Source organism: Azolla caroliniana, unplaced genomic scaffold, assembly GCF_043228905.1.
Source record: "Azolla caroliniana isolate FFs.n. ecotype wild unplaced genomic scaffold, voAzoCaro1.0.p SCAF_5, whole genome shotgun sequence".
Lineage (NCBI taxonomy): Eukaryota > Viridiplantae > Streptophyta > Polypodiopsida > Salviniales > Salviniaceae > Azolla > Azolla caroliniana.
In genome coordinates, this window is record NW_028230440.1 from 228314 (window position 1) to 255832 (window position 27519).

The window sequence follows — 27519 nt, forward strand, 5'->3', positions numbered from 1 at the left end:
ATGTTAGAGTTCATCCCATTGCTTGCCATATGAACCATTGCTTCATTAGAACATAGTTTCATACTCACATCAATGTGATGTAGGATGTTGGGGCACAAGTGATGAGACTAGTTGATTATGCACACAAGTTATCATACTATGGTACAATGTTTCGCCGTTTATCACATTTAACTACGCTTACTGCACATTTTCAACCCACCCCAACCCATGCACAAATTTCTCTCACAATCACAATGTGCATTCACTAGATGCAACATTTGTCAATAAAGTTCTTGATCATATAGAGACACTCCTCACTTTGAGAATTTGTGGTATGGGACATGTTGTTTTCACAGTGGAAAGCATATGTCCCATATGAAGTGTGTCCGTACCCAGTTGGAGGCCACCACTGTAAATCTAACCCACTTAAGAAACCTTTAATGTTACCTGCCACAAAGACCACCTTCACTATGACTCCGTCACAAAAACACTTCACCATAAACCTGTCACAAAATCATCGATGCACATAATGGAAAGCCCACACTCTTGATGCCACTGTCTTCCATAACCCATAAGGTTATATAATTCACAAACAAAGAAAAATGTGAAACAAGGAGCCATCATAAATCTTCCAATTTGGATTAGGGTTTCCTGTGCCAATGTCTTTTCTTCATGTGTGACACAAAGTCAATGTTGTTAAAATACATGTTAAATCAACTGTTAAGAATTAGGTAAGTAATTAAGCAAGGATTAATTAGTACCTAATTATATGATTAGTTGATAAGCGGAAGATTAAGTGATATGTGTGTGTATGTGTGAGAGAGGAAGAGAGAGAGAGAGAGAGAGAGAGAGAGAGAGAGAGATACAACACAATATGGGGGATGAGTAAGTATATTAAATTAGCATTATCATCATCAAATACAAAAATACCCACAATGAGGTATATATACATCTCATGTGCAAAGGTGCACATGTGTGAGTAGAATATAGGTATCAATGTGTAAGTCCTATATTAAATGTACTTAGGAGTGGAGGATCTAGAATATCCCACTCAAGTACAAGGTCCTATTTAAGGTGTTATAGTCAACACTTCTCACTAGATTCTATTTAGGTAACTACAAAGTTACATGGTTGACTAACTAACTAAACTAAGTTGAGCTTGATCTCTCAACATTAACATATGAGATTGAGCCAGTTTCTGTAGGAGAATTGAAGAAAAGCAGATGGGATGCCAAAGAGAAACTAGTTGAGTCTGTGATGAATACCCAATTGTTTTCAAGGGAAAGAAGGAGGTGGCGGTATTATGGGCTTTCATTATGGGTTTTGCTGTGTTCTATGGCTGTTTGATTTGTTCTATGGTTGCCTCATCGAGATGTCTCCAAAACATCGTACATTTTCAACATATGATCCCATGGAATATAAATCAATGGTAGTGGCAAAGAAGTTAAATGGCAGAGAATGGTTCTAGTTGGACAATGTCCCACATGTTCAAGCAAAGGTGAATGGAAAAGAGGTGATAAAGAGGCTTATTCGTGCTAAAGTGGAGGCCTTCTCAAGGTTTATATGTGGTCTTATAGCTCGACGTAGCAATGGAATTTTCTCAAGGTTTATATGTGCTCTGCTAGCAAAGGTGTTATTGGCAACAATGTAGTTTTTTTGATAATATGTATTTGTGCAGAGGAAACAGTATTATGTACTATTTGTATATTGCCTTTGGCTTTTTATTAATACTAATGGAGCATTTTTTATGGAAAAAAAAAACATTAACATTTAGCTTTTGACATTCAAACTTGTCATATCTATTTTCATACTTAAGAACAAATAAGTCTTCATCAATGTTGATCTTCTCTAGAATTGGTTTACATATGTTGTTGTATTAGAGTTTCGTGCTTTGAGATGTTCAATGATTTGATGTTAATGGAGATTATGTAAATTTTGTTTATATTAATGATCTTTGTATATGTTATTTGTGTTTGTTCGTTAATGTTAATGATAAGTATGTGTTTAGAATTGGGATGGGTATGTTAATGATGCATCATTAGCATATAATGCATGGGTGATATATTGGTCATGGAAAAAACAAACTATTAAAAGTTAGCCAATCCCAATCACAATGCTCACCAACACATACGGATGTGTACCACTTGGATTAAGTTCACCTACGACTTGGTCACAAAATGTTACACTTATCTTCACATGTACATAGGTTGAAGGGAGAATTTAAGGAATTGACACTCTTTATTTCCATTTTGAGCAAAGCTCTTTGTTTAGAGAGTAGGGATTGCCGTTAGATTCAAGACTAATGAGGGTCCAGATCAACAATTGGTAATCAATTTTTTTTTAATGCATACTTCAATCGGAAGATAACACCCACCAATTCATAGAATGTCAAGTTGCTCTAAAGACTCATGATTATATTTTCAGGATTTGGTGAAGTCTTTCGAGAGAAAACCCGACTTCAAAGATGGAGGTAATCTTTCTCTTGCAAGGATGATATTGGGGGCTAACGACACGAGTAGGACATGCATTGTGCTTCCATATTCGAGTAATCAAGTTTGTTCGGAGCAAGTAGGGGTTTGCTCTACAGATGTAAATGGGAATGGAGCCTGGGGAGATCCAGATGGATATGGACGTGGAACTTGGGAAGAACAAAGGTGTATGAAAAGTGTATAAGAGACACACACCGCAAAAAAGACTTAAAACCCTCATCCTCTAAAGGCCTTGACCCTCACTCAGTTTTTAGAAATTTACACAGCATGCCCCTCCCATCCCTTCCTTCGTGGCGACTCCCCAATTAAAAAAAAGCCAAACGTGTTATAGGGTAGGGGTATTTTTCTTGCTCTTCAAAGGCATATTTTATAAATCTCTCTCCCTCTCTCTCTCTCTCTCTCTGTGTCTTCCAATTTCTGTAACCCTAATTTCTCTGTGCGTGTATTCGGCAAATTTTTTTTGGACATGGCGCTCGACGTCGCCTCTGCGCCCCGTAAGCGACGCAGAGTAGAACGGGATGATCGCAAACTGTCTCGTTATTCCTTAAAGAAGGTTAGAATAAAAAACAGATCTTCTGCAGATTTAGTAACGGTGCCTGTTTCCACTTGCTTCTTCATCATCTTCTTCACTGATTGTTCTTGTGACAAAGAGTGGTCAACGCATGTCTGTTTTCTCTATTAATTTATATATAAGAAGGATGCATGCTTTTGTCTGTTTCGCTTTCTTCAGACATTCTGTTGTTAAAATTAGCAGACCTTGAGGATTATTTCCGTTGTAGAGAGATTTTGAGTACTATTTCAGTTTTCTTGGTTTCGTCAGAAACCTTTGTCAGATAAGGAATGTCATGTTGTGGTTATTTGAACATTTCTTTTTTTTTTCTTAAGAAATTGTGGTAAGTTCAACACTGATCAGGAAGATATGCGAATGATTATAGTATATTCTCTCTTCATCAAGAGATCTTTTATAAGGCCAAGAGTATTCTCATTAAAAGTGGTGGTGAAACACTACACAGATGATCTGAACATGCACCGAATTACCTTTTTCTCGATTCTTTCGGAGATTTAATGTAAGCCAGGAGGGAATCGCCTCTGTTTAACGTGCTTTGTATGATCACGGGAGGTTGTTGAAGATTTGCAAATGCTTTCTGTTTCTCATGGTGGAACTCGTAGTTAAGATTGATACAGGCAGTATAGGTATGCAAATTGCTTCTGTTGACATCGTTTATGAGATCAGCAGACAAATTTGCCAGTTCCAGAGATCGTTGAAAGTTTCCAACGGTGCACAGATACGAGCATGGTCATATTTTTGTTTCTTTATCTTATTTAGAGATTTATTATAAAATGAGGATATTTCTGTGTCTTGTGGTAGATATTCTCGTAAAGTCAACAAATTATGTAGATATAGGAGTGATCTCTGTTTCTTGCTTCGGAAATGATTGGTGTAAGATGAACGTAAAAATATTTGTTGTCAGTAAGTGTTTGCGGATTATCAACTACTTGGTAAATGTTTCTTGTTTGTTCATGATGGTTTTAATATCAACAGGTCGTGTAGATCCTTTGGAATTTTCTCGTTTTTTTGTTCTGTTTTCTGGTGCCTTCAGACATGATTGTAATGGCAATCCATGATTCCTTTATCTTGCTTACTCAGAATAGTGTAAATATATAAATGGTTTTTTCCCCCTATTTCCTTGTTTCTTTATGTAGTTGTAAGATCGGCATATTTGATTTTGGTTTGATCAGATAATAGTTTTTATACATCTCTTGTGCTTCTCACTTCGTTCCAGATAGTTATAAGATCAGCAAATTCTTTTTCCTTTCATCATCAGAAAATTGTGCGCTTTTCAGGTCTACCATGGTGTGGATGTAAGGGATAATAGTAGTGGATTTTACTCTGGCCAGGAGAAAGTTTGCACACGAGAACACATTGCTTTGTCACCGCGGTGGTTGGATGATGATACTGATGGGCACTTCAACTTTGATCTTGGAGACAGCTTAACCTTGCGATGTACAGTATTATCTCAATTTATAGTATTTTGCTTATGTAATCGCCAAAACATTTTCTCTGAATTTTATAAACGAATTCTCTGAATTTTTGTTTGAGAGATGCCTATAGTACCTTATTTGAGAATACTACAGAGATTGCATGTTTGGCAGATGAAATTGAGAAGCCATATTGCTCTGAATTGATGAAAAGAATCATGTATCTCTTCATTGATGAAGAAACTATGACATATTATCTAACTTTGTCAATATAACTTTTCATTTTGATTTACTAAATTATGAACGGGTTTATGGTTTCCTTGCATAAAATGAAGAAAGCATTGAAAACTGATATAGAAACTCACAGAATTTAGAAATAGAACAGGGATATATCATGTGGAAGTTGGTGAAGAGACGTTCATGTTGTTTCCTTGAATGTTAGGATATGTTTGGGAATGGGATTACAGTTTGTATCTTAGGATGCATGTCATCTCATTGTCAAAAAAATTTGGGAAATTGGTGAAAAGACATTTGGAAAGATTCACAATTTCTAATAGGTTTAATTTTAACATTATACAAACCTTTCAAGTTATAACTTTGGAGAATCATGAAGGAATTTTCCCCTTGTTCTTAAATGTTACTTTGGGTCTGGGTTTTGATAGCACCTTTATTGTAGGATAAAGAAGGGGTAAGACTTGTACTTGCCTTTGTAGTTTTCTGAAGAGTTAATGTGCATATCTTGTTTCAGACAAAATTATTCGGAAAATTGGTGAAGGGACATTTGGACGTGTCCTCGAATGTTGGGATAGGGATTGCCAAGAGCATGTTGCTATCAAGGTCATTCGGAGTGCTGAAAAATATCGAGAAGCTGCAATGATCGAAATCGACGTGCTGCATACACTTGGTGAGAAGGACCGGATGGGTTCACGGTAAGTCATCAATTTTTCCTCTTTTCTTCTAATGTGGATGATGAATTAAGCTTCCGGCATAGTCTGGTTATAAGATAATGAACTGATAGGATTTTCACTCTCACCTCAGAGGTTGTGTTCAGATCAGGAGATGGTTTGATTATCGTAACCATATTTGTATTGTAAGTAATTAATTCATGAAAAATTGGTATTATTACAAATAAATTTAAAATTGCTAGTGGTTGGACCTCACATTGGGCTTTGTCAACTATTTCTTGAATCATCCCAAAAGTTGTGATATATGGCATGCATTCTGCATTTATGCTGGGTGCATAACAGGTTTTTGAGAGGCTTGGACCAAGCTTGTTTGATTTCTTACGAACAAATGAATATCGTCCATTCCCTGTGGATCTTGTCCGGGATTTTGGAAGGCAGCTTTTGGAATCTGTGGCATGTTTGTTCTAGCACCTGAAACTTCCTCTAGTTTTGTAGTCTTTGTAAATCTGTACGGTGAAATGAGTCGGAGACTTCAATAAAAGTGTTAAAGTGATGATTATTTACTGATAACTGCAGACATGCATGGCATGAGTCTTATTCATACTGATTTAAAACCAGAGAATGTTCTACTGGTGTCTTCTGAATACTCGAAGGTCGTTGACCGGAAGGTACTAGTTAAATTGAAGCATATTAGATGATGCAAGTAATTGGCACATGTTTTGTCTTGCACTTTTTTGAATTTCCTATGGGATTGACATTGAAAACAGAATACCACAAAGCATTCACTTCAAATGAAACGTGTTCCGAAATCATCTAGCATAAAGCTTATCGATTTTGGTAGCACAATGATTAATAAAGAGTCAAATCATTCAGTCATCTCAACAAGGCACTATCGCGCCCCTGAAGTGATTTTAGGTTTGTAATAAATGTCCTTGCATGATAAATTAGGTGGCCATGTGCAAACGTGGCAATTGTTTTTGTTATCTTGTATTTGTCACACGAATACTAGAGTGATATATCCAGGTTTTGGGTGGAGCTATCCTTGTGATATCTGGAGCGTCGGTTGTATTATGGTTGAACTTTGCTCGGTATTAGTTCATTTTGTCATTAACCTCTATAGTTATTTCTTGTGTGGCATGTAAAGTGTTGTACTATGTATCTAGTCAAGACACACGAGATTAATGGTGATTATATTGATGTTCTTGTTGTAGGGTGAAGTTCTATTCCAAACACATGAAAATCTAGAGCATCTTGCCATGATGGAACGTGTTCTTGGACCCATGCCCTCCCACATAATCAAACACTCGACGTGAGTATGCAAGGTTATCTGGGTATATTAATCATTGTGAGCTCAAAGTTTGTTTTGATGTATGAATTTTCACTGTCTTTATGATTGGTATTGACCAATTTCACGGTTTTTATGAATTTTCAGTCTTGAGAATATTTGATAACTCTTAAGTGTTTACCGTTGGTAGCTATTTTTATTTTTATTCCTCTTTGATATGCTACTAAAATTTATGTCTTCTATTTACTGTCACTAGTATCAATATTTTGCTCATAGATTTCAATCTCTTTTTTTTGGTGTTACTCCTGTTTACGTTTATTTATTTATCGTTTTTCGTTGATGTTTAATTATTTTTATATTTTCTTCTCACTATAACAAATTTTATTTATTTATTATCGTCTTTGGTTGATGTTTAATTTTTTTTATATTTTCCTGTCTATAACAAAAAAATTATCTCTATTTTTTCTGGATTTCTGGACAATATCATGCTATTGTAATAAGTTTTATTTATATTAGTTAAAGACAATACAATAGTTCACTTTTCGTTTATTGCTGTTATTTATTTATTTATATTCTAATTATCTAGTATTTTGGCTTGATCATCATCTTAGTTTAATGGGAAACTCTTATTTTCCATATATACTTTAATTTGGATAAAAAGTAGCATTAATTCATGGTTGAATTATTCATCTGTTCTTCATTTTCTAACCACTGAACCTGTACACTCTCAATGATTCACTAAAATTTTATTGTGATGTTTATACTTTAGGAGTGCAACTCACAAATATTTCAAGCATGGTAAATCGTTGAGTTGGCCTGATCGGTCAACTACAAGTGAGAGTATCCGAGCTGTGCATAAATTACCCCGTCTTAGGGTAAAGCATATTGATTGCATCAAAGAAATCTGTTGTTTTAAATCGTTGATTATATGGGCGCTTAAGTCTTTTACATTTTGTTTTTTTCAAGGACCTTGTAATGGAAAATGTGGAGAACTCTGCTAGTTCACTTGTTGATCTATTGGAGCAGCTACTGAAATATGATCCTTCTGAGAGGCCTACAGCTAAGGAGGCTTTAAATCATCGCTTTTTTCAAAGCTCTCTAAGGGATCAATAGATTTTACATAGCTTGTGCTTCAAATGTACATAACTCCTATTTTACTTGAAGTATGTATCAATATAATATTTACCTCCCTCATCTGTTTCTTTCTAATTGCTAGGAAATCATATAATGTGTGTTCTTATTGTTTGTTAAAGACTCTCAATGCTCACATGTGCCTTCAAGTGAGCAATATAGCTTGCTTGAGAGAAATTGTTCAAGAAGTTGCGAGTCTTTGTTGCCTTTGGAGATTCTGAAAGTACATTGCTAAAGCTTTCATGATATGCAGATATGTTACTATCTGTTTGAGTGTGAGAGTTGTAAGGGCTAAATTCATTAATTTAGGATGATCTGGGGAAGCAAAAAGTTAATGAGCAAGTTAAGTACTCGATTGATTGTGGAGCAGCCTTGAGAGTTATTTAACTATAGGATCGCAATTAGAAGATTTGGGGAGTATTCATTTAGCTGTCTGCTATTGAGACAGATTGTATAATTGCTGCCTTTGAATATGTTTCTGTAAGAATGCTGCCTTGTGAAGCAGTCTGGTCTCCAGTTTGTTGAACCTAATCTAGGTACGCACTTGAATGTGGTACACAGGACTAGTAGAGGATTTAGGTTGAGGGGGTTTTCTGGTAAGGAAGAATTAACTTCTTTTGGGGAACAAAGTGGCTTTATGAATGGGGTATAATTGGACATTTCTCATTAATTAAATGAGTTGAAGCTAATACTTGAATATGGTACGTAGGAACAACAAAAGATTTAGGTAGAGGGGATTTTTTGATAAGAAAGTGTAACTTCTTCTGGGGAACAAAGTGGCTTTATGAATGGATACAGCTGAATAATGTGGCTTCCTTTAATTTAACTAGAGAAGGGTCTAATATATCTTGTGATCTCAGAAGAATTATGTGGTTTTGACAGATCTTTTGGGCTATTATCACATGATCATTGGCACCTTTTAACTAAGTATATTGATAGATGTGGTTTCCAACCTTGTGATTGGTTTGAGGTGTTGTAACCATGAACTTAATGTAATGTTGCAAAGGATATTGCCTATGGGTTTTATATAGGGAGAATAAGACATCCAATTCCAGGAGTAGTGTTGTGTATACTATCACTCAAGATGACAAAGGCAATTGCAACAAAGTATACACCAACATGAGGACTAAAATATGTAATAAAAAATAGGACTAGGACTACATGTTGAATCCAAACTAAGACTACATGTCGAAACTTTATGTGGAGGCCATACGTCTCCACTTAGCAATGGGGTTCAATACTCTACAACCTTCAATATTGAGAAGTTAGTACAATATAAGTTCACTACCTTGAAAGGCTCTATGTTGAAATTTTATATAGAAGCCCCATGTCTGTATTGGTTGTGGCGTTTGATACTGTACAACTTACTTGATGTTATATTATTAAATATTGAGAAGTAAGTACAATATAAGTTTACCACTTTGAGAGAGATAGATTGTTAAATTGATATTGATGTTCATGGGAAATTGCAATTTGTGGAAATGTGTTTTTTCGGGTTTTATGACCTATAATGCTATAGTATGAACTTACAAGCCATGGTAAACTCACAAACAGGAGAAAGCTTAAGGGAGAGATTACAAGCCAATCTGTGTGAGAGGCATAACCAAGTGTACTAGGAGCGGGATTAAAGTGGTATATAAATTTTGTTAGGGTTTTCATGTCGGGATGGAAAGCCTCTAATTACGAGAAGCTTCATGTGATATATGACGTGAAAATTGAAGCACCCTGGCCCATTAGTCAGGTTTCGAACTTATAAGCAATATAGTACTATAGAAGTATGGGGTTTCCAAGTTTTTAAGGAGACATGGTACTAGGCATGGTATTGGGGGGGGGGGGGGGGGGCTCAACTTGTTCTTGTTCAAGCAATATGGTACAAGAGAAGTGTGTCTACTAGATTTATCAAAGTGTACTCAATAGAGTGATCTATAAGAGAAGAGAAGAGAAGAAGTTATGATGAAAAGACATGTCAGAATTAGAGAAGCAAGTTACATATTAGTAATTAAAATTATAGCATGGAAATGTATTTAAGGGCTTCTTTTATTTTCTTTTATATTATAGACACATGCTTTATAATGATTTTGAGTCACCTTTTTTATTTGTACACAACCTTATTACACAATCTAAGCCCAAAATTCTTGAAGTACCTTTTCTTGAAGAATTTTTTTACATTTGTTTGATTGACTTATTCTTTCTACTTTAAATTGCATGATATGATTACTGTCATACATGTGTGTGTGCGCGTGTGTGCGCACTAATGAATGAATGATTATCACAGAGAGTTTTGAATAATGCATCCAATTATGAGTGATTGACAATGAGTTTGTACTCATTGCCAAAATGAAGGGGGAATGTACCTATAATTATGTGCTAGAGATTGAAAAACTTAAGGCCCTTGTATTGGGCCTCGAGCTTAATGCTTCCTTCATGGGCCATAGTTACGTTATCCTAATTCAAAACAATTCGATTTCAGAGTGTGATGTGTGAATTTGGCACACGATGGGCGAATAACTAATAGCCGAGTAGTGGCACCATAACAAGTTATGTTGGTCCAACTATATAAACCTTTGTAAGAGGTTTTGTGTGCCACATCTACAAAGTTCGGAGCATGTTTCTTACCTTGGCAATTAGAAACAATTGCGATGAGCAACAACATGGGAGGACGATATCAATTTTTAAGCAATGATATACATAATTGGGTTTGGGGGTTGCATAGACCCTTGCATAAGTAAATGCTAGAATGTTTTTCAATTTGGCAAGCCTCATACACGATAGCATGTAAAATGACAAGGTGTTGTTCATATAACTTCAAAGTGACTCCAATATGGTTTGAGATATATACCAAGAGTGTGACCAATGTTAGAATTGTATGCCCATTACCAAAGACTACTAACTAAGATCTAGACTAGTGGGTTCAGGAGTGTACAAGTTTCAAACCAATGCCATGAAAGTAGGTAGGACACACTCCGTCCTTATCACTCAAAATTTTTGTGTCTTGTCGAGAGTTTTCACAAATATCACAATAATACTCTTTGATGGCATTGGAGACAAGTGTTGGTTCATAGCTATTGTGATTGTTATAAGAATGAGCGCGACCCTCGAAAATGCCATATGAGACAAGTTGTGTCAAGTCACATGCATGACTCGCTAGGTGGTGTCAAAGATTTGTTGCCTATATAAGGCTCGGAGCACCTCTCTTCTATGTAAATTGATCTCTTCATACTTGTAAATCCATCTGCCATATAGATATAGCATATACATATACACACATATTTACACACACACACACACACACAAGTTCTTATATTGATGTAGTGGAGCTTCCTTGCTATCCAACGGTGGATGGAGGGGGAGGGGGTGATGGGTTGCTGCCATCTCGGCCGTCCAATTGCCTCGATCTCCACATGACTCAATAATCTATGTATCTGCCATTGATGAGAGCAGAACAATACTTGTAAGCGAGGCATTTGATCGGTTGAGGTGGGAGCTATCCGACCCACCCTTCATTGTTCTTGAAAGAAATCATTCATATTCCTCCCTTGGAAAGAAGGGAGCTCCACAATTTTTCTTTTTCATTTCAATGCTTTTCTATGTTCAACTCCTTAACCCCTATTCGGGTTTAACATTAACATGATTAGGGCTTTATATATATGATCTCGTTTTCTTTTGTTTGCTTTAAAATGTAGTCTTGAAGTTAATTGGTAGTGATGGTTAATCGGTTAATAAATATGGGAATATGTATATATAAATATTAACCAATGATCCGCGGAAATGTACTTGATTTTGCAGCATTTCCTCAGAAGGGCAGGGAAATTCTGGTTTCTCGGCACTTCCATAATGTTTGGATATTCCAGGAATACCTCAAAACAATAGCATTTAAGTTTCATTATCACACGAGTAATTTGTTTCAATGTTCTTTAGGGTTTACTATGCTACTAACACATTTGAGTTTAATAAATTTAAAAACTTTATCACAGAAATACCTCAAACCAATAGCTTTAGGGTTTCATTATCACATGAATAATGTGTTGCAATATTCTTTGAGTTTAATCAAAGTTAAAAAATTAAATCTTAAACTTCAGAGGGTTTTTATTAGGATAACTAGCATTGGACGCAGGCTTGTTCGATCCAGACGAGGGACACACAATACTGAAATAGGTAGGGTTTCATGATTCACATTTCGGGTGTTTGATGTCTACAAAGTTTGCTCCTATATTGATGTCTTGATAACTTCTAGTGAGGGTTTCAAAATTTGCAATCATCGGTTAGGTTTTAGCTGTTTTGGCTTGTAAGGTTGATTGGGTTAACATTTTGACTAGCTAAATGCAATGGTTGGAATCTTGGATTGTCAACCCATGACTCAAATGTTGGTCACGTTTTATATCTGCATATAATTGTAATTTTAATAACATCACATGCAAATATTATAATGTCAAATTGATTCACATTTTCTACTTTGCAGCTCGAGAGTATGTGACAGAGTGAGTGGCACCGCGAGTAGTGAGTGTGGAACCTTCCGATTGCGGCCTGAGCTAATGAAAATCAGCTACAAACTGTTGAAGCAAAGCTGCTGGATTAACTCCACCAATTAATTGGGGATTTACCTGGAGTTAATTATCATTAACAACCTTTTAGTGGGCAATTTGCATTCCATTTAACACCACTTAGGAGACGTGGTTGAGCATTTCTATCCAAAGTATAATATATGATCCATATATGCATAGTAGTAATCCCTTCTTTTGTAGAAATGCATATTTCCAACTCTGTCCGTGGGACAATATTGAAATCTTTCTACTTGGCAATATGAAACCCTTCTTGTTAAAAGACATAAATGTATCTTATACTCTAGTTTTTCGTGGATTTGAACTTAAGTTATTGACATAATATGGCAGTAGCACTAATTGTCATGACGAATGCCTCTCAATTGCTTTGACATTTGATCGTTTATGACTTTATGTGGTGGGCTGAGACAAGACGATCCGATGCTAAATGCCCTAAACCCTAAAGCCTCCACCCAAAATAGTTGTAATGCTAAACATCACATTAGAACATTATCTATAAGATACTATGTCTTTATCATAATGCACTTTCTTTTTTCCCTTAACAAATTTGATAGTAAGAATATTTGCACTTAGAAAGGTACAGTAGATTTTTGGAAAAAAAGAAAAGAAAAGAAAGAAAGGTACAATAGATCAATTGGGATCTCGTGGATGCTACCTCACTGGATCACAATTGTCTCGAGATCGTATCCGCATGGCTTGCATCTTGATTACCAAGCATGGGCTATATTGGTTGTGAATTTCATCTCTAGAGACATGTTTGTCGAGATTGTCCCATGGCACGATATATCTCTTCTTGTTCTATGTTGAGGCTCATACAATACAAGGTTAGGTACCATTTGGTTGCTAGGGAGTTCCATCTTCCATTATAGCTACATAATCTCCTTAGGTGCAACCTATTATTCCATGTCGATTCAACTATAATTTAGTCCATCCAAGAAACGTGGGTACATTGGGAATCTCATATTGAGGTCTATACCGAGGCAACCTAGAAATTCTTGTTTGCAGTCGTACTTTGGATTGGCATCATAACCATTTTTGCTTTCTCCTTGAAGCACAGGGAGACAAATAGTTTTATGCGAATCTAGTGTTACATGAGCTATGTAAATTTTTGGTATGAGATGGGCATTGATTCATGTTCCACCAATGTTTCCTGATTAAGGAATATGAAGAGGTTTCACCTCACCCAATCCCATGTGGGCAATCATATATGAAGAGAGATGATGTTGAGCAATGTCCTAATTATTAGTAATTCCTCTAGTAGAACTCTAACTCGCCCAGGAGGAGCGTATGGATTTCTAAATGCTTATTCCCTCCTTTTCCAAATATGCTATATGATGAACCCCATGGTGGTAGAGGTATTTACGAAGATAGATACCCTATCTCGAGAAAGGGAAGTAACCTTTCTTTCCCCAAAATATCCAACTATTTTATTAAGCTGATTTTGGAGTAAATGGCATTCAATGTGTGGTTGAGTGATCATTTTTGGATTATATTTGAATAATACATTATAGACCTCCCTTTGTCATTTGCACCATGATTTTATTGGATTAAGCATCATGATTTAGGACTATACTATAGACTGCGAATAATGCAACATTGCAATATGTTTGATGAGATACCGAATTAGTTAACCATGGAAGGTGTGTGGAAAAACATGATAACAATGATCAATTTGTCTGTATGGTCTCATCCACACATGGTCAAAATATCATCAACAAGCTAATAACCCAAGGACTTGGATGTGACATAACATCCCATTTCTCTTCATGTCGTTTAACTTTGTAGTTTTTCATGTTAGCCTACATCCTCCTATAAATGTGTAATGAATCAACATTCACGTGTTGTAAATGGCATTTTGCAAGGTAGCCATTTTCCTCATGTGGGGTTGCATGCACTTATCTCTTTCATAAGAGAGAGATACCACTAATCAATAAGTGAGGGCTTTCCAATATCTATTTATACTAAAACAATTTCCTATTGAATAAAATTTGAAGATTCTTTAAAAGGTATATGCAAGACTTTTGACATACGTGTGTATGATGTATATTTTTTAGAACACAATGTCAGAAGGTCGTATTGTTGAAGATGTGCCTTATGCTTAATACGTATATGTTCATATAGTCTGTGCACACATGGATGGGGAAATAATATTCAACAAAGTAAAGTATATATAATATACTTATTGCAAGTAATACAAAGGAGTATTTCTTCAAATTTTCCAAAAGGACAATACTTTGACAAGCATAATGTGTAGCTAGATAGATGTACAATAGAGCTATTGCATCGAATCTCGCTAAAAAACAAAACCATAATGGCTGCTTTCATTGGTTAAAGTAGAAACACTGCATAAAAAAAAATCATGTTCCATGATGATTATCTTGTTGCACATAAGCATGCATGAGTGTAAAACACAATTCTAAATTGAATGAATGTGAATATGTTCTTATTGTTTGAAACTTTAACTTGCGTGATGTAAATGATTATCTCAAGAACATTTATGTTCATTCTTAGATCTTGATGAGTCATAAGGTTAAGGAGAACATGTGGTTCTTATTGGGACACATTAAACGTATCGATCAAGAAATCTTTTAGCCGAATTCTTTCAAGATATGCATACCACAAAGGTATGATGAAAACCAACATGGATTCAAAAGGTCTCTGACTTATTTTTAATGTTGTGCTTTATTCGTGGAATACATATTACGTTGAAAAGGTGAGATATGTGTTTGGTTTCTGCAATATGCGCATTCATAGTGCTCTCAAGATTGGGTGGGTAAAAATAAGAAGTTATACTGATGGGTATATGCGAACAATCATTGTGATTTATTGATTAAGCAGGCACGAAATATGAAAGATGCAATGTATGAGGAACGAAGATGGCTATATTAGGTAGGACATGCTTGTTAACGTTGTGAAATTGAGTTTTGACTCTAACAAAACGTGATCATACAACATAGACTTATGAGAGTGGGGGGGGGGGGGGAGTTAAACAACCCCCCCTTCCACCCTTCCCTTCTCTCCTCCTTTCGCTACAAGGAGCTTTATTCTATGGAGGTGGTTAAAGTTTTGATAAAAGCTGCTTTCATAAAGTCATACACTTCCTCATTTGGTTTCGCGCGAGTGAGATTCCCCATGATTAACATGAGAAACATATAAGGCCAATCATTGGTCGAGAAGCAAATGAGTTCACACGACATGGTCGGTTACAATATTTGCAGCTTGGAAAAGGGGAGAGAGAGAGAGAGAGAGAGAGAGAGAGAGAGAGAGAGAGAGAGAGAGAGAGAGAGAGAGAGAGAGAGAGAGAATTAGAATTAGAATTAGAATTTTTATCGTCCATAAAGAGGCCAGTTTTGTCCTATGGGACCATAGTATACATGAGTTATTGATATGTGTCTCCTTCCTAAGAAGGGGTATTCATACATTGAAGCACAAAGTCTCTATGCGTGAATAAAGCATACACATATGAGCTTAACCTTCTAGAGAGAGAGAGAGAGAGAGAGAGAGAGAGAGCCTTTTTTTCTCTTCGTACGCAAAACAAAGGCTTGAGAGAGAAGACAAAAAATTGTCGAACAAAAGACGGGAGGGAGGACTCAGGAGCCCTTTTGTTATCTTCATATGCGGAAGGTTGAACCCGCGGAATGAAGAGATGATGGAGATAGAAGAGGAGAGGAGAGGAGAGGAGAGGGGGATGAAAGACTTTGTTTCTTCACATCTTTTTTCGTCCTTGTGGAAGGGACTCAAGAATCAGAAGAGAATCTCATGGGATGGATGATGGGCTACAAAAGTAAATAAGTATGGAATGAAATGCTTCACAATCATTCACAATTTGCTTATATAAATGAAAAAGCATGTCCTCTCATGCTTATTGCTCTGTTTATCTCACTGTGCCTCTTTTTCTCTCCTCTGTTTCTTCTCCTTCCTCTTCTGTTGTAGAAACATAGACAGACAGAGCCACCAATTCTCAGCGACTGAATGAAGTAAGTGAAAGACAAAGAAAGGATCTCCACACACCTCCAAACACCTTCCTGCATATGTGTCAGGTATGGCTCTCCATGACAAAACAGAGCCTTTTTTTCTCTTCTTGTGTTGGATCTTCATTTTTAAGGTTTGGATCTTTCTTCACAGACAAAAAAAAACCATTTCAATCTGTGCGTATTCTCCTCATAGCTTCTGTTTGATGAAATTTGCCTCTAACTCTGAAAAATAGGCTATGGGGTTCAACGTATTACGTTTAGGGTTAAGCTGTGTCCTACTTTGATGTTATTGTTTCACTCGTCAATTTTGGATATTGAGTTTTACGTTTCCTTTTCTGCTTGAAATATGAAGGAGAACTAGCTCTAGCACGCTCACATATATTTATGGTTTTTTCTGTTATACATGTATACATATATTCATATCTGCAATATTTCAAAAGTTTCCAATTTTTAGCTTTGTTTTGGCAATTATGATTCGTAATTTCTTATTTTATCGTGAAATTTTGTGAATCTTTTAAGAACCTTGTCATAATACTGAAAATACTTGAGTAAGCCCCTAATCTTTTTCGGAATGTACATATATGCAATACACATAGACCCACATATTACACATGCATGCAATGCATACATACCCCTACTCACAAGCTATGTTGCTAACAAGCATCAATATTGGATGTGGCAGGATCCCATAACCAAGGCTGCATGCAGAGAGTGTTATAAAACCTTTTACCGTGTGGACCCTTCTAACAAGCTGAACTAGCAAACTGCCAGTTTAACCTTAGAAAGAGCTACCTTTATGGATGTTGTGAGGGTACATCCTGGAACATCAAGCTTGAATACTCCATTTATAAGATGGTATTTAGAAGTGTTAACTGAGTGTAATGGGGTGAAATATATAACAAATATGGATGATAAAAAGGTCATTCTGATTGAAAGAGGTATGCTTCTCTTTTTTTAGTACTTAATTAGACAAGACACATCACTTGTTCCGGTATTAGAATTGTCACACATTCTTGCCATTATGGAGCTAGATTCATGTCATTCCACCTGTGATAATAGTATTATCTCCGCTATAAGGACACTGCATAATGGCAAGGACATAAGCACACCGGATATATGCTTATATCCATGGGTTGATTTGGAAAGGCATGGATCAATCAAGCAGACCATGACTATGCAGGAGCTATATGCATTATATAACTCCTATGATCGAAGGGAAGGCAACGAATGGTTGAGTTCTAGTAATGGATCTCAAGAATCCACTGTCTCTGACGATGACTTGAGTTTAACATTGGGTTTAAGAAACTTATCTAAGCCTTCGGAAGGGAAGGAACACTCATCTGTGACAATACAAATGGAAGGTACAAAGAAAGGATTTGTGTCTATGGATTTGGGACTAGGCTTGATGATATCCACTGTAGGCCCTGGTTTGATGATGAAAAAGCCAACATTGGTAGAGAACTCCTTTCTAGAAGCTTCCTCATCTTTGAGTGAGGCTTGGTGTTTGGGTGAAGTTATGAGAAGACAACAAAATAATGATGATGATTCACATCCCAAGAATTCACAATGCTCAGAAGGAATGGAGGTTTATAGTGTGAAAGAACCTCTTGATAGTGTACATGGTGAAGACGATTCTGAGATTGATCTTCAACTTGGTTTATCAGGCTCTTTGGGATCAAATGGTTTCACACCACCAGAATCAAATGGATTTGCACTTGGTTGTACTGCTAGCAGTAGAGATGCGCCTCCACTGTCAGTGTCAGGGATGGGTTTCCAACCTTATGAGCATACTCCAATTGTGGATGAAGGTTCAACATCTGCCAAGGCAGTGAAGTCTGGAGGAGCATTTGTGAGAACTTCATCGCAAACTGCAAAAAGTTCTCTAAGAAAAATGTCAAAGAGTCGACTAGATGCATCTGAGTCAGGTAATATGGTTTATGAGGGGATGAACATTGCCTCCTCACATGGGGGAGTTTGGTCTTCTATCAACAATTTGATGTTTGATGAAGCATTTTGTTCATCAAACAACTTCAGCCACAAAGAAATGCATATACATGATGAAAGTTTTGGTTCTTCTAACAATCATTTAATCCAAAAAGCTATTCTATTGCATGATGAAGCTTTTGGGGTAATGTCAAGTGAGAGGGCCCCAAAGGCATGCAAGTTCGAAGGATGTGGAAAAGGTGCCCGAGGTGCTTCAGGTCTTTGCATTGCACATGGAGGTGGAAAGCGTTGCCAACGATCTGATTGCAATAAGGGTGCCGAAGGTCGAACCATGTTTTGCAAAGCACATGGGGGTGGTAGAAGGTGTCAAAACTTGGGATGTATCAAAAGTGCTGATGGTAAGACTGACTTTTGCATTGCACATGGTGGAGGCAAAAGATGCATACAAGAAGGATGTGGTAAAGCGGCCAGGGGGAAGTCAGGACTATGTATACGTCATGGAGGTGGTAAGAGATGCCAGAGAGAGGGATGTAATCGTAGTGCTGAGGGATTCTCAGGTCTATGCATTTCACATGGAGGTGGACGTCGGTGCCAATATCCCCAATGCGGGAAAGGTGCTCAAGGAAGCACCAAGTTTTGTAAAGCACATGGTGGGGGTAGGAGGTGTGAGTTCCTAGGGTGTACCAAAGGTGCCGAAGGAAGTACCCCATTGTGCAAAGCTCATGGTGGTGGCAAAAGATGTTCCTTTGGAGGAGGTACATGTTCCAAGAGTGTTCACGGGGGTACATTATTTTGTGTGGCACATGGGGGCGGGAAGCGTTGCATGGTGCCAGCATGTACCAAGAGCGCCAGAGGAAGAACAGAGTATTGTGTGAGGCATGGAGGTGGCAAAAGGTGCATGTTCAATTCTTGCACTAAGAGTGCCCAAGGTAGTACTGACTATTGTAAAGCACATGGAGGAGGGAAGAGGTGCCAAAGGGAGAGTAAAAAAGAAGGATCTAGTCTTTGTGGGTATAAAGTGGGTTCCTCTGGGGTTTGTTGCTCAACATATGGTATTCTGGAAGAGAGGTTTGGTACTAATAATTGTGGACATCATAGTTTAAATACCTTTGCGGCCTCTAGCCTGAATACTGTAGTGTATGATGAGATTTCGTCGACTGGTCTTGAAGAAAGAGTTCATGGCGGAGGGCATTTTATGGCACTCCTTGACGAGCAAGGATGCTAACACATTGACATACCTATTAGGTAACATTAATTGGTTTAAGGTCCTTGTATACCTATGATAGAGTATGGCTGCATTCATGGATTTGGATTTCCTTATGTACAGTTCAATAAATTGCTTCGCATTGATGCTTCAATGACATCACAGACTATCATGTGTTGAGGATATGTGAATATCCTCGGCAAATTTATCACAGTAGTAAAATGAATTTAAAGATTTGTCTGGAATCTCTCGTCAAATTAAAGAAATCATAATAAAAGGAACGTTCCCTCAATCCAAAGGTAACCAATTTGCAATTATCAAATCCTCCAATGTAACCTCCTCCCTATTTGAAGTCATCATTATTTTTCTTGTACAAGTAACCAATCAATTAATATTAAGGAATGTTTGAAAGATGGCCTTGGTTGTGAGATTAATAAAATATTGAAGTAACATGGTTAAAATGGTTGATGGTGGTTAACAATGTGATAATGATAAGTGGAAGATGCAAATGGTTTAGTTATGTTATTAATGCACAATGTTAGGGTGGTGTTTATAATGTGGCATTCAGTAATGGAAGGTGCTAGTATTTAGATGTTTAGTTATGCTATTATTGTATGATGTTATGGTGGTGTCAATCATGTAATAATCAATAGTGTAAAGTGCTCATGATTTAGATGTTTAGATGGTATTAGTGCACAATTGTTTAGATGTAGCCTGTAATTGGTATCTTTGTATGATAGGAGAATTTTTTGATGTATTTTCAACATTATTTTGATACAATGCTTATATTATACACTTTTTATTTGCTATACACAATACTTGGAGACATTCCTGTCATAATCAGAACGTGCACTCTAAACGGCAAGGATCATCGATAAATTCTTGAACATCCTAAATCATTAATTTCTAAATATACTAGATTAAGATGTTTTTACCCTTGGCCTCATAGGTCATACTTGACCATGAAGGACAACTCCCTCCCTCCCTCCCTCCCTCCCTCTCTCTCTCTCTCTCTCTATTGAAAACACACAACTATCTTAATAAATGTGTGTGACAAACACTACTTGCAATAGGTGTCACAATGAAGTATGGTCACCCATTATCTATATGGGTAGTGGAACATGTTGAATTGACAATAGGGAAGACGAACACTCCATTGAGGAAGGAATTTCCACTTGTTCCAATAAAGAAAATTGCCACATTAGTACTTTTAAATATGCTTTAACTCTATGCCCATTGCCTACCATCAAATACAAAAGCATTGCACATATCCCAATTATGCGCAATCCCCAATACCACAAAAATAGGAAAATGATCTTCATCTCTAATTTTCGGTCAACTTGTGTGAATTGTGCATACACCCATTGTCTAGGCGTCAAATAACATCGTTATAAAACTTACCAAATTTGAGAAATGTAACTCCAAATTTAACAAGTAATCGAACATTGTATGAAACGATGAGTACTCTCTTCCATTTGAACAGTACAAAAGAAGCAATTGCCCGTTGCTAGCCCACGTCGCTTTAGAGCTAATCCCAAAGGTAAACCCCCAATCAACATTGTCCAAATAATGAAGACCTTTGCTACAAATGAAGATCTTTAAATATGTGAATTAGAAATTGGACATCATAAGTGATAGAATGGTTGAGAAAATGGTATTATGTACTAAATTATGTCAAAGCCAAAGTATATGTGATTAAATATACAATTGATAGGATGACATTATGTACATAATTGTAGAGAGGGAATTGTGCATACTAGGATAATCCTATGACAACAATGAAAATTGTGCTAGTTGTACATAGATCTATACATCATGTGGGGCAAAATGGGGTGGTGTGCGATTTATTGCAAACAATGAAATGATGTGATAACTAGATAGGACAAATAGGAGGGTGATTGCTGCCAAATCCATAACCCATAACCCACATCAACTTGCAACATGTTAACATTGAAAGTTCAGAGAGAATGATGATATTTTAACATCCTCCATGGCCACAAACTCTCGACTTGTCTATTGCTAAGTACACTTTCTAGTGGGGTACAATCCACAAAGTCAAAATTGATGTAGAAAATATATATATATTCCAGTGGGGGAGTCATGCACATTTATAACTAAAGTTGTCGCCATTAAAAAACCATGTGCTTCTAGGCTAACCTATCTTAGGAATGAGGGTTCAAACTACAACCTCTCCCAAACGATATGCTAGATTTCCATAACATTGCTAAGAAATGCACTTTTTTAAATGAATAAATAAATAAACACAATGAACTATGTATTACCCAACAAGAGCCCCATGAGTTTGATAAACCACAACTCAATTTGATGAGTTCGACTACCAAGAATAAATAAATTTAATAATAGATGCAATGAACTCTTGTCCAACAAGAGTCCCATGAGACATAGAACAACACTTTCTAAGAACATGCAAGGAAATACTTCTAGCGTTAAATTTGGAAATTAATTATCTTCCAATAGCAGTAGTACCAAGTGTTTTGTAGGAAACAAAAACATGTCGAAAAGAGTACATTAGTTTAATGTCTAGTTATAATGTTGGAATGTGTAGATTGATGTCATCGATGAAACTTCCCCTATGAACAATAACAGAGTAAAACAGTGACATTATTGATGAAACATCCTATGAATGACAACAGCGCAAAAAAAAAGTAATCAAGCAAGAAGTCACACATGAACACAACAATAACTATTAAACAAAAATGATCAAACAAGATTTTACAGACATAAACACAGCAATAACAGTGTAAAAAAAAGTGATTAAGCAAGATTTCACACATGAACACAACAATAACAGTGTAAAAAAGTAATCATGCAGAGATTTCCCACCTGTGAACAAAATGGTTGTTGCGGAAATTTTAAAACTACTTCCTAACTGAATTGGTTCCTTTTTTAAAATATTTTCTAACAAAATAAAAAAATATACAAACCCAAAAAGAATGTTCGGGGTTTTTTCCGGGTAGCCTAAAAGTGGAAGTACATCATCACCCATTTCAATACTAGTGTGATCAACTTCTGTCATCCAATAGAAAAAACTAAGGGAAAAAATACATAATAGCACATTTACAAAATAGAAGCCCATGATAGGCCTATAGGCCTCAGAATTAGAAGGAGCAGCCATTCCTCATTTAACTATGCATATTGTCTTCACATTCCAATGTGTTTATGCACTCTCCCCTTTAATCATATAATGAAGAAATGCCACTTTGGTCTTCTCTTCGAAATGTCGCCCTATGTGACTATGAAATTGATTGGATGGCTCCTAGCTTCAGAATAGATCCAAAAAAGCACTCATTTCAGAACTGTGCCCATCACTTTGGCTTTGTATTTACAAACCTTCACACTTGAGAAAAGCAACCCTGAAAGCTCATATTCACTGAACATCCATACACAATAGAACATACCCATCACTCTGACATTGTATTCACAAAACTTTGCACTTGAGCAAAGCACCCAAAATTCATACACCAAACATGCTCATCACTCTAACACCATGTTCATGAACCTGGTGAGCTAGAAAGAAAAGCATGGAATAAGTTTATACAAATTGTACATCAACTAATACTATCGACTGTTCTTTCCCATGACTTCTTTGGTAATAACATTAATCCCACGGACCCATAGCTCAGCTGCAAAAGCTGTGGTAGCATCAAAGTGAATTTCTCTCTCATGTGTGACCACTCTAAAGATGCCAGGATTGTCAGTATCACCCTGGCTCTTTCTATTCTTTTGTAACTTAGAGCTAGCTCCCAAGCTTGCTTCAATGCAAACTACATTTCTTTTCTTCGATTTTCCCCAGTTAAGTACTCCACATTTGAGCATCTTTACAAGCTTTGAATGTGGCTTTCCCCTTCCTTCTCGAGTGTGCTTGGAAATGTCTCCACCAGCAAGCACAAGTTTCTTTGCCATATGATCTAATAATATTCCTTCTACTACTATATTGCCACCAGAACTCCTTGCCAGAGACAAGGCCATTTCACCTCTTGAATTCACCAAATAACAATCAGCTCCAAAGGAGAGAAGCAACTTGCAAGCTTCAGTATGCCCCTCTTTTACAGATAGCATCAATGGAGTGTACCCATCATCATCCCATGCATTTATCGGAGAACCTTGTTTGAGCAAATATGCCAATGCTTCCGAAATCCCTCGTTTTGCAGCAAAGTGAAGTGCCTTAAACCCTGCATCTCGCAAAACATCGTCAAGTATTGCATCAACTATGATTCTTTCACACCCGTCCTTGTGTCCACTGTTGTCTGCTAGCATGGAAGCATTCTGTCCTTTGTAATTTCTTATGCTTATTGAAGCTCCAGCAAATAACAACACTTTAAATACTTCCATATTACCACATTTAGCTGCAAGCATAAGGGCAGAATATCCATATCTATCCTGAAGATTCAGATTCAGACCCTTCTGCTCAAGAATCTTGTTCATAACTTTCATACTGCCATATCTAGCAGCAAAATGGAGAATCGAAAACGATTCTAAGTTACTGGAATGCAATTTTTTTCCAGATAAAATAGCACCCCAAATAATATGATGCATAGTTAGTCGGTAGATACTAGCATCCATAGCTTCAGCCACAGTTTGTCCTGCCTTGTTGACTACACCAAAATCAGCTCCTCCCAGCAAAAGCTCATAGAAGCATTCTTTATGACCCAATGATATGCAAAGCATGAGGGCAGTTTCACCAGCCTCTGTCTTTGCATTTAGATCACATCCATGAGCTATCAATGTTCTCAATACCGATACAATACCTTGCCTAGCAGCCAAATGTATAGGGAAGAACAGTGACCCATCATTGGCTGATACACAATACTCTATGTCTGCCCCAGACTCAAGAAGTATTTGTATGGCTGAAACATTGCCACATAAGATAGCGTGGCATAAAAGGGATCGGCCTTGATGATCAGTGTTTGCAGAAACATGGCCAAGAAGCATTCTAAGTATTGAACCCTCTGCTTCCCAGTATTCTATGGCACACCATGCAGCACTATATGGTTCTGCCATGCCAGCACCCACCCTTAACACCTCACCTGAACTTAAGTCCCATGACCATGCTCCAAGCCTGGCTTTCGAGTATGCATTCGCTCCAACCTGCATTCATAGTTTGTGGTAAGTCAAAAATGCAAAGATAACATAGCCTAATAAGCACAAAAACCCTTAGCCCTAGAGTTCAAATCCCACAAACGGAAATCAAGACCCCCTCCCCAAAAGATAAGAAAACTTGTTCGGTACTCATAAGTTCTCAAATTTTGTCAGAATATCTCTCCACAATACAAAATGCACTGCAGGAGAGTATTGTGGTTACTTCTGAAACATTATCAGTACTCCAGTAAATACTCAATAAGTTGAGGGGTACTTTGGTGTTTTGTCCAAAAAAGATACAACATTGAATAATCAGTCATGTTTGTTTTTGTTTAAAGCTCCATAGCACTGTTATATTCTGAAGCCTTATGAACTTACTTGCAGCAAGTACTTTACAACCGAAGCTTGTCTGCAAACAACAGCAGCAATCAAAGCTGTACAATCAACACTTGCATGAAGTACAGGTTTCACAGAGCGAAGAAGTACTCTATGCCATGAATTCACATCCAGGCCACTCTGTAACATCAGAAGGATATGAGAATACATGCTAACAATATGTATCTAATGAAGAACCGTGGGGGTGACATCGTAGTTCGGGCACTTGCCGCCCCTAGTTGTCAATCGGCCTCCCCGTAGAAAAAAAGGTATATATGTTTATAATATGAGATATGTGTATATGCATGTGCATATGTAATAGCAATAGCATATATGACCCCTGAAAATACTGATGTTTTTAAATATTCTTACTTTTATCAAGAGTTGTACAATGCCAACAAGGCCTCGACTACTCGCATTGATCAAGGCACTAGCTGAAATTTCTCGCCTCGTCATTTCCCAACTCATCAGTAATTCTGCCATCTTTACTTGACCAGAGAGACAAGCCTCTAATAATGACTCTTCACAAGCAGCCTGATAAGCTCCAGCTTTTAACAAGATGCTTAACACTTCATAATGGCCTTCTCTTGTGGCTGCAGTTGTTGCATAACCTCTGAACAGCCTTTGGTTTACATCTGCACCTGCAGTCTACTCTTATCAAACAATTAAAACCAACCAAATGGAAATACACAACCAACTATGATTGTAGAAATGCGATTTTCAAAATATGAAAGACAAAAAACAAAACAAAACAAATTGGAGCACATACTCCTAAAAGAGAACAATTTACGGTATGTTCAGTTCTTATAACCTTCAGCTTACAAGGGATAGATGATTAAACTTACCGAACTACCCAAAAATGCATGGAATCTAGGAATGCAATGTCAGCGGATACATCCTATTCTAGGATCCATGGTGACATCAGAAGCGGTGAATCCAGTGTAAATCTTTTATCTTGTTTTGGCTGAGTTACTTAGAAAAGGCTTGAGATAAATGCATTTTAAGTGCCAGTAATTGGGCTACATCAATTGACAAGCATAAAATTTATTGATCACTTCACGATGGTCTTGAATTGCAAAATAGGCTCATTCAAAGAAATAAATGAAACCTCTCTCTCTCTCTCTCTCTCTCTCTCTCTCTCTCTTCCACACGCAATAGTTTCTCTTGAGTCTCTCAAAGCATAAAACAAGAACACCCAAGGCAATAAAAACCCATCCTAAAATTGAGGACTCTTGCTATGTTTATCCCATAAAAAAGGGCAAACAAATATTGTACGTTGAAGTTACTGATGTTACAATAGATCTATGAATGGAAGAAGCTTAAATGCCTGAGATGTGGACACAACTCACCAAAAGTTTCCTGACAATTTCAGCATGACCTGAATGCGCAGCTGCAAAAAGAGGAGTGACATCTGTCTTGAATTCCACATATTCGATTTTCAGTTCATCGGGAGCTTCTTCATGCTGAATAGAATCAGTATTTTTCATTCTAAGATTAACAGTTCCCATGTAATTCACATCAACAACTCCATTCCGAAAAAGCTCATCTACAACTAATTCATCTCCTTCAAGGGAAGCATTGATAAGCATTTGAGAAACAGTATTCTCATCTCTTTCTGTTGATAGAATTGGATTCATGATGTTCTCGTCAACAATCTATGAGAACTTAATTTTATTTATACTCCATTGTACCATATACAGTTGTGTACTCCTGTATCATATCACATTTATCCAGTTTGTCAGTTGAAGTATTGCCAGCAATCAACCAGCAACCTGATTATGTAATTTGAAATTTTCAACAAATACTTGCATTTTATGAGCATACATTCAATAATATAGGTTCTAAAGGAAAATGGAAGTTAGCTAACCTAACCATAACCCTTAATGCATCTTTCAAAACATGTAGGTTCTAAAGAGAAAACAATACAATGGATGTTAGTTTCTCCTATACATATAAAATGTCATGAGACTCTCTTGTTAGCCTAGTATGCATCATTCTACAATATAGGTTCTGAAGGAAAATGGAAATCAGCTGGCCTAGCCAAAATTCAGAAGTTTTAGGTTAAAAAAGGAAAAAACAATAAAGTGGATGTTGGTTTCTCTTAATCACGTGAAATGTCTCTTGTTAGATTATAAATTCTGAATGGAAGAAAACGAGAAATACAAAGAAAGAAATAATGAGATCTAAGGCATACCTGTTTTTATCCATATTATGGCTAATATGTGGAGAGAGAGGCTCGGTGCTCCTTAAATTATTATAAATGTGACAAGAAATTAAAGATATGGAAACACCAGAAACTTCTGTTTTTTTGTACCACTTTTCTTGGCTTTTGATTTTTGTAGTGGAATACAGCAGCAGAGTTTATTAAACTCTGTGTGTGTGTGTTTGCGAGCGTGAGAGATGGGAGAGGGGGGAGGGGGGAGGAGAAAACCTGCTTCTTTCTTTTTTTAGCTATTTCTTCACAGCACCCAACAGAAGGGGGGGGAACATAGAACTAAACAGAGACTCTCTGTTTTCTTTCTTTTTTTGGGCTATTTCTTCACAACCCGATTATCTTTTCCTGCTTCGAAAATTCTTCGATTCTCTGACAATCT

The 27519-nt window shown here is 36.9% G+C and overlaps 3 protein-coding genes and 1 long non-coding RNA gene across 6 annotated transcripts; 3 read left to right on the forward strand and 1 right to left on the reverse strand.

Annotated features, from left to right (window-relative positions):
* The first annotated feature begins 2848 nt into the window (after positions 1-2848).
* Positions 2849-7832, forward strand: LOC147863424 (serine/threonine-protein kinase AFC3-like). Its single transcript, XM_087319213.1, has 11 exons — positions 2849-3021; positions 4314-4473; positions 5197-5377; positions 5487-5538; positions 5696-5810; positions 5930-6021; positions 6121-6268; positions 6377-6441; positions 6565-6662; positions 7408-7513; positions 7605-7832. Exons 1-11 carry the CDS (start codon positions 2935-2937, stop codon positions 7749-7751), a joined length of 1251 nt encoding a protein of 416 aa, XP_087175339.1. The 5' UTR covers positions 2849-2934; the 3' UTR covers positions 7752-7832.
* Positions 7833-10906: 3074 nt separating this feature from the next.
* Positions 10907-12711, forward strand: LOC147863425 (uncharacterized). The gene is made up of 2 exons (XR_015529752.1): positions 10907-11924; positions 12229-12711. It is a non-coding gene; the product is annotated as an uncharacterized LOC147863425 (long non-coding RNA).
* A 3536-nt stretch (positions 12712-16247) lies between these two features.
* LOC147863426 (uncharacterized) lies at positions 16248-19861 on the forward strand. 2 transcript variants are annotated; one of them, XM_087319209.1, is made up of 3 exons: positions 16248-16368; positions 16985-19314; positions 19369-19861. In XM_087319209.1, exons 2-3 carry the CDS (start codon positions 17324-17326, stop codon positions 19469-19471), a joined length of 2094 nt encoding a protein of 697 aa, XP_087175335.1. In that variant the 5' UTR covers positions 16248-16368; positions 16985-17323; the 3' UTR covers positions 19472-19861. The 2 variants fall into 2 exon arrangements, with proteins under 2 accessions (XP_087175335.1, XP_087175334.1); XM_087319208.1 differs by having other exon boundaries at positions 16985-19861.
* A 2472-nt stretch (positions 19862-22333) lies between these two features.
* Positions 22334-27259, reverse strand: LOC147863427 (uncharacterized). Of its 2 annotated transcripts, XM_087319205.1 has the most exons (5): positions 27120-27259; positions 26275-26635; positions 25298-25573; positions 24929-25066; positions 22334-24559 (listed from the first exon to the last, which is right to left on the reverse strand). In XM_087319205.1, exons 2-5 carry the CDS (start codon positions 26560-26562, stop codon positions 23030-23032), a joined length of 2232 nt encoding a protein of 743 aa, XP_087175331.1. In that variant the 5' UTR covers positions 26563-26635; positions 27120-27259; the 3' UTR covers positions 22334-23029. The 2 variants fall into 2 exon arrangements, with proteins under 2 accessions (XP_087175331.1, XP_087175332.1); XM_087319206.1 differs by lacking the exon at positions 27120-27259 and having other exon boundaries at positions 26275-27076.
* Positions 27260-27519: the final 260 nt, after the last annotated feature.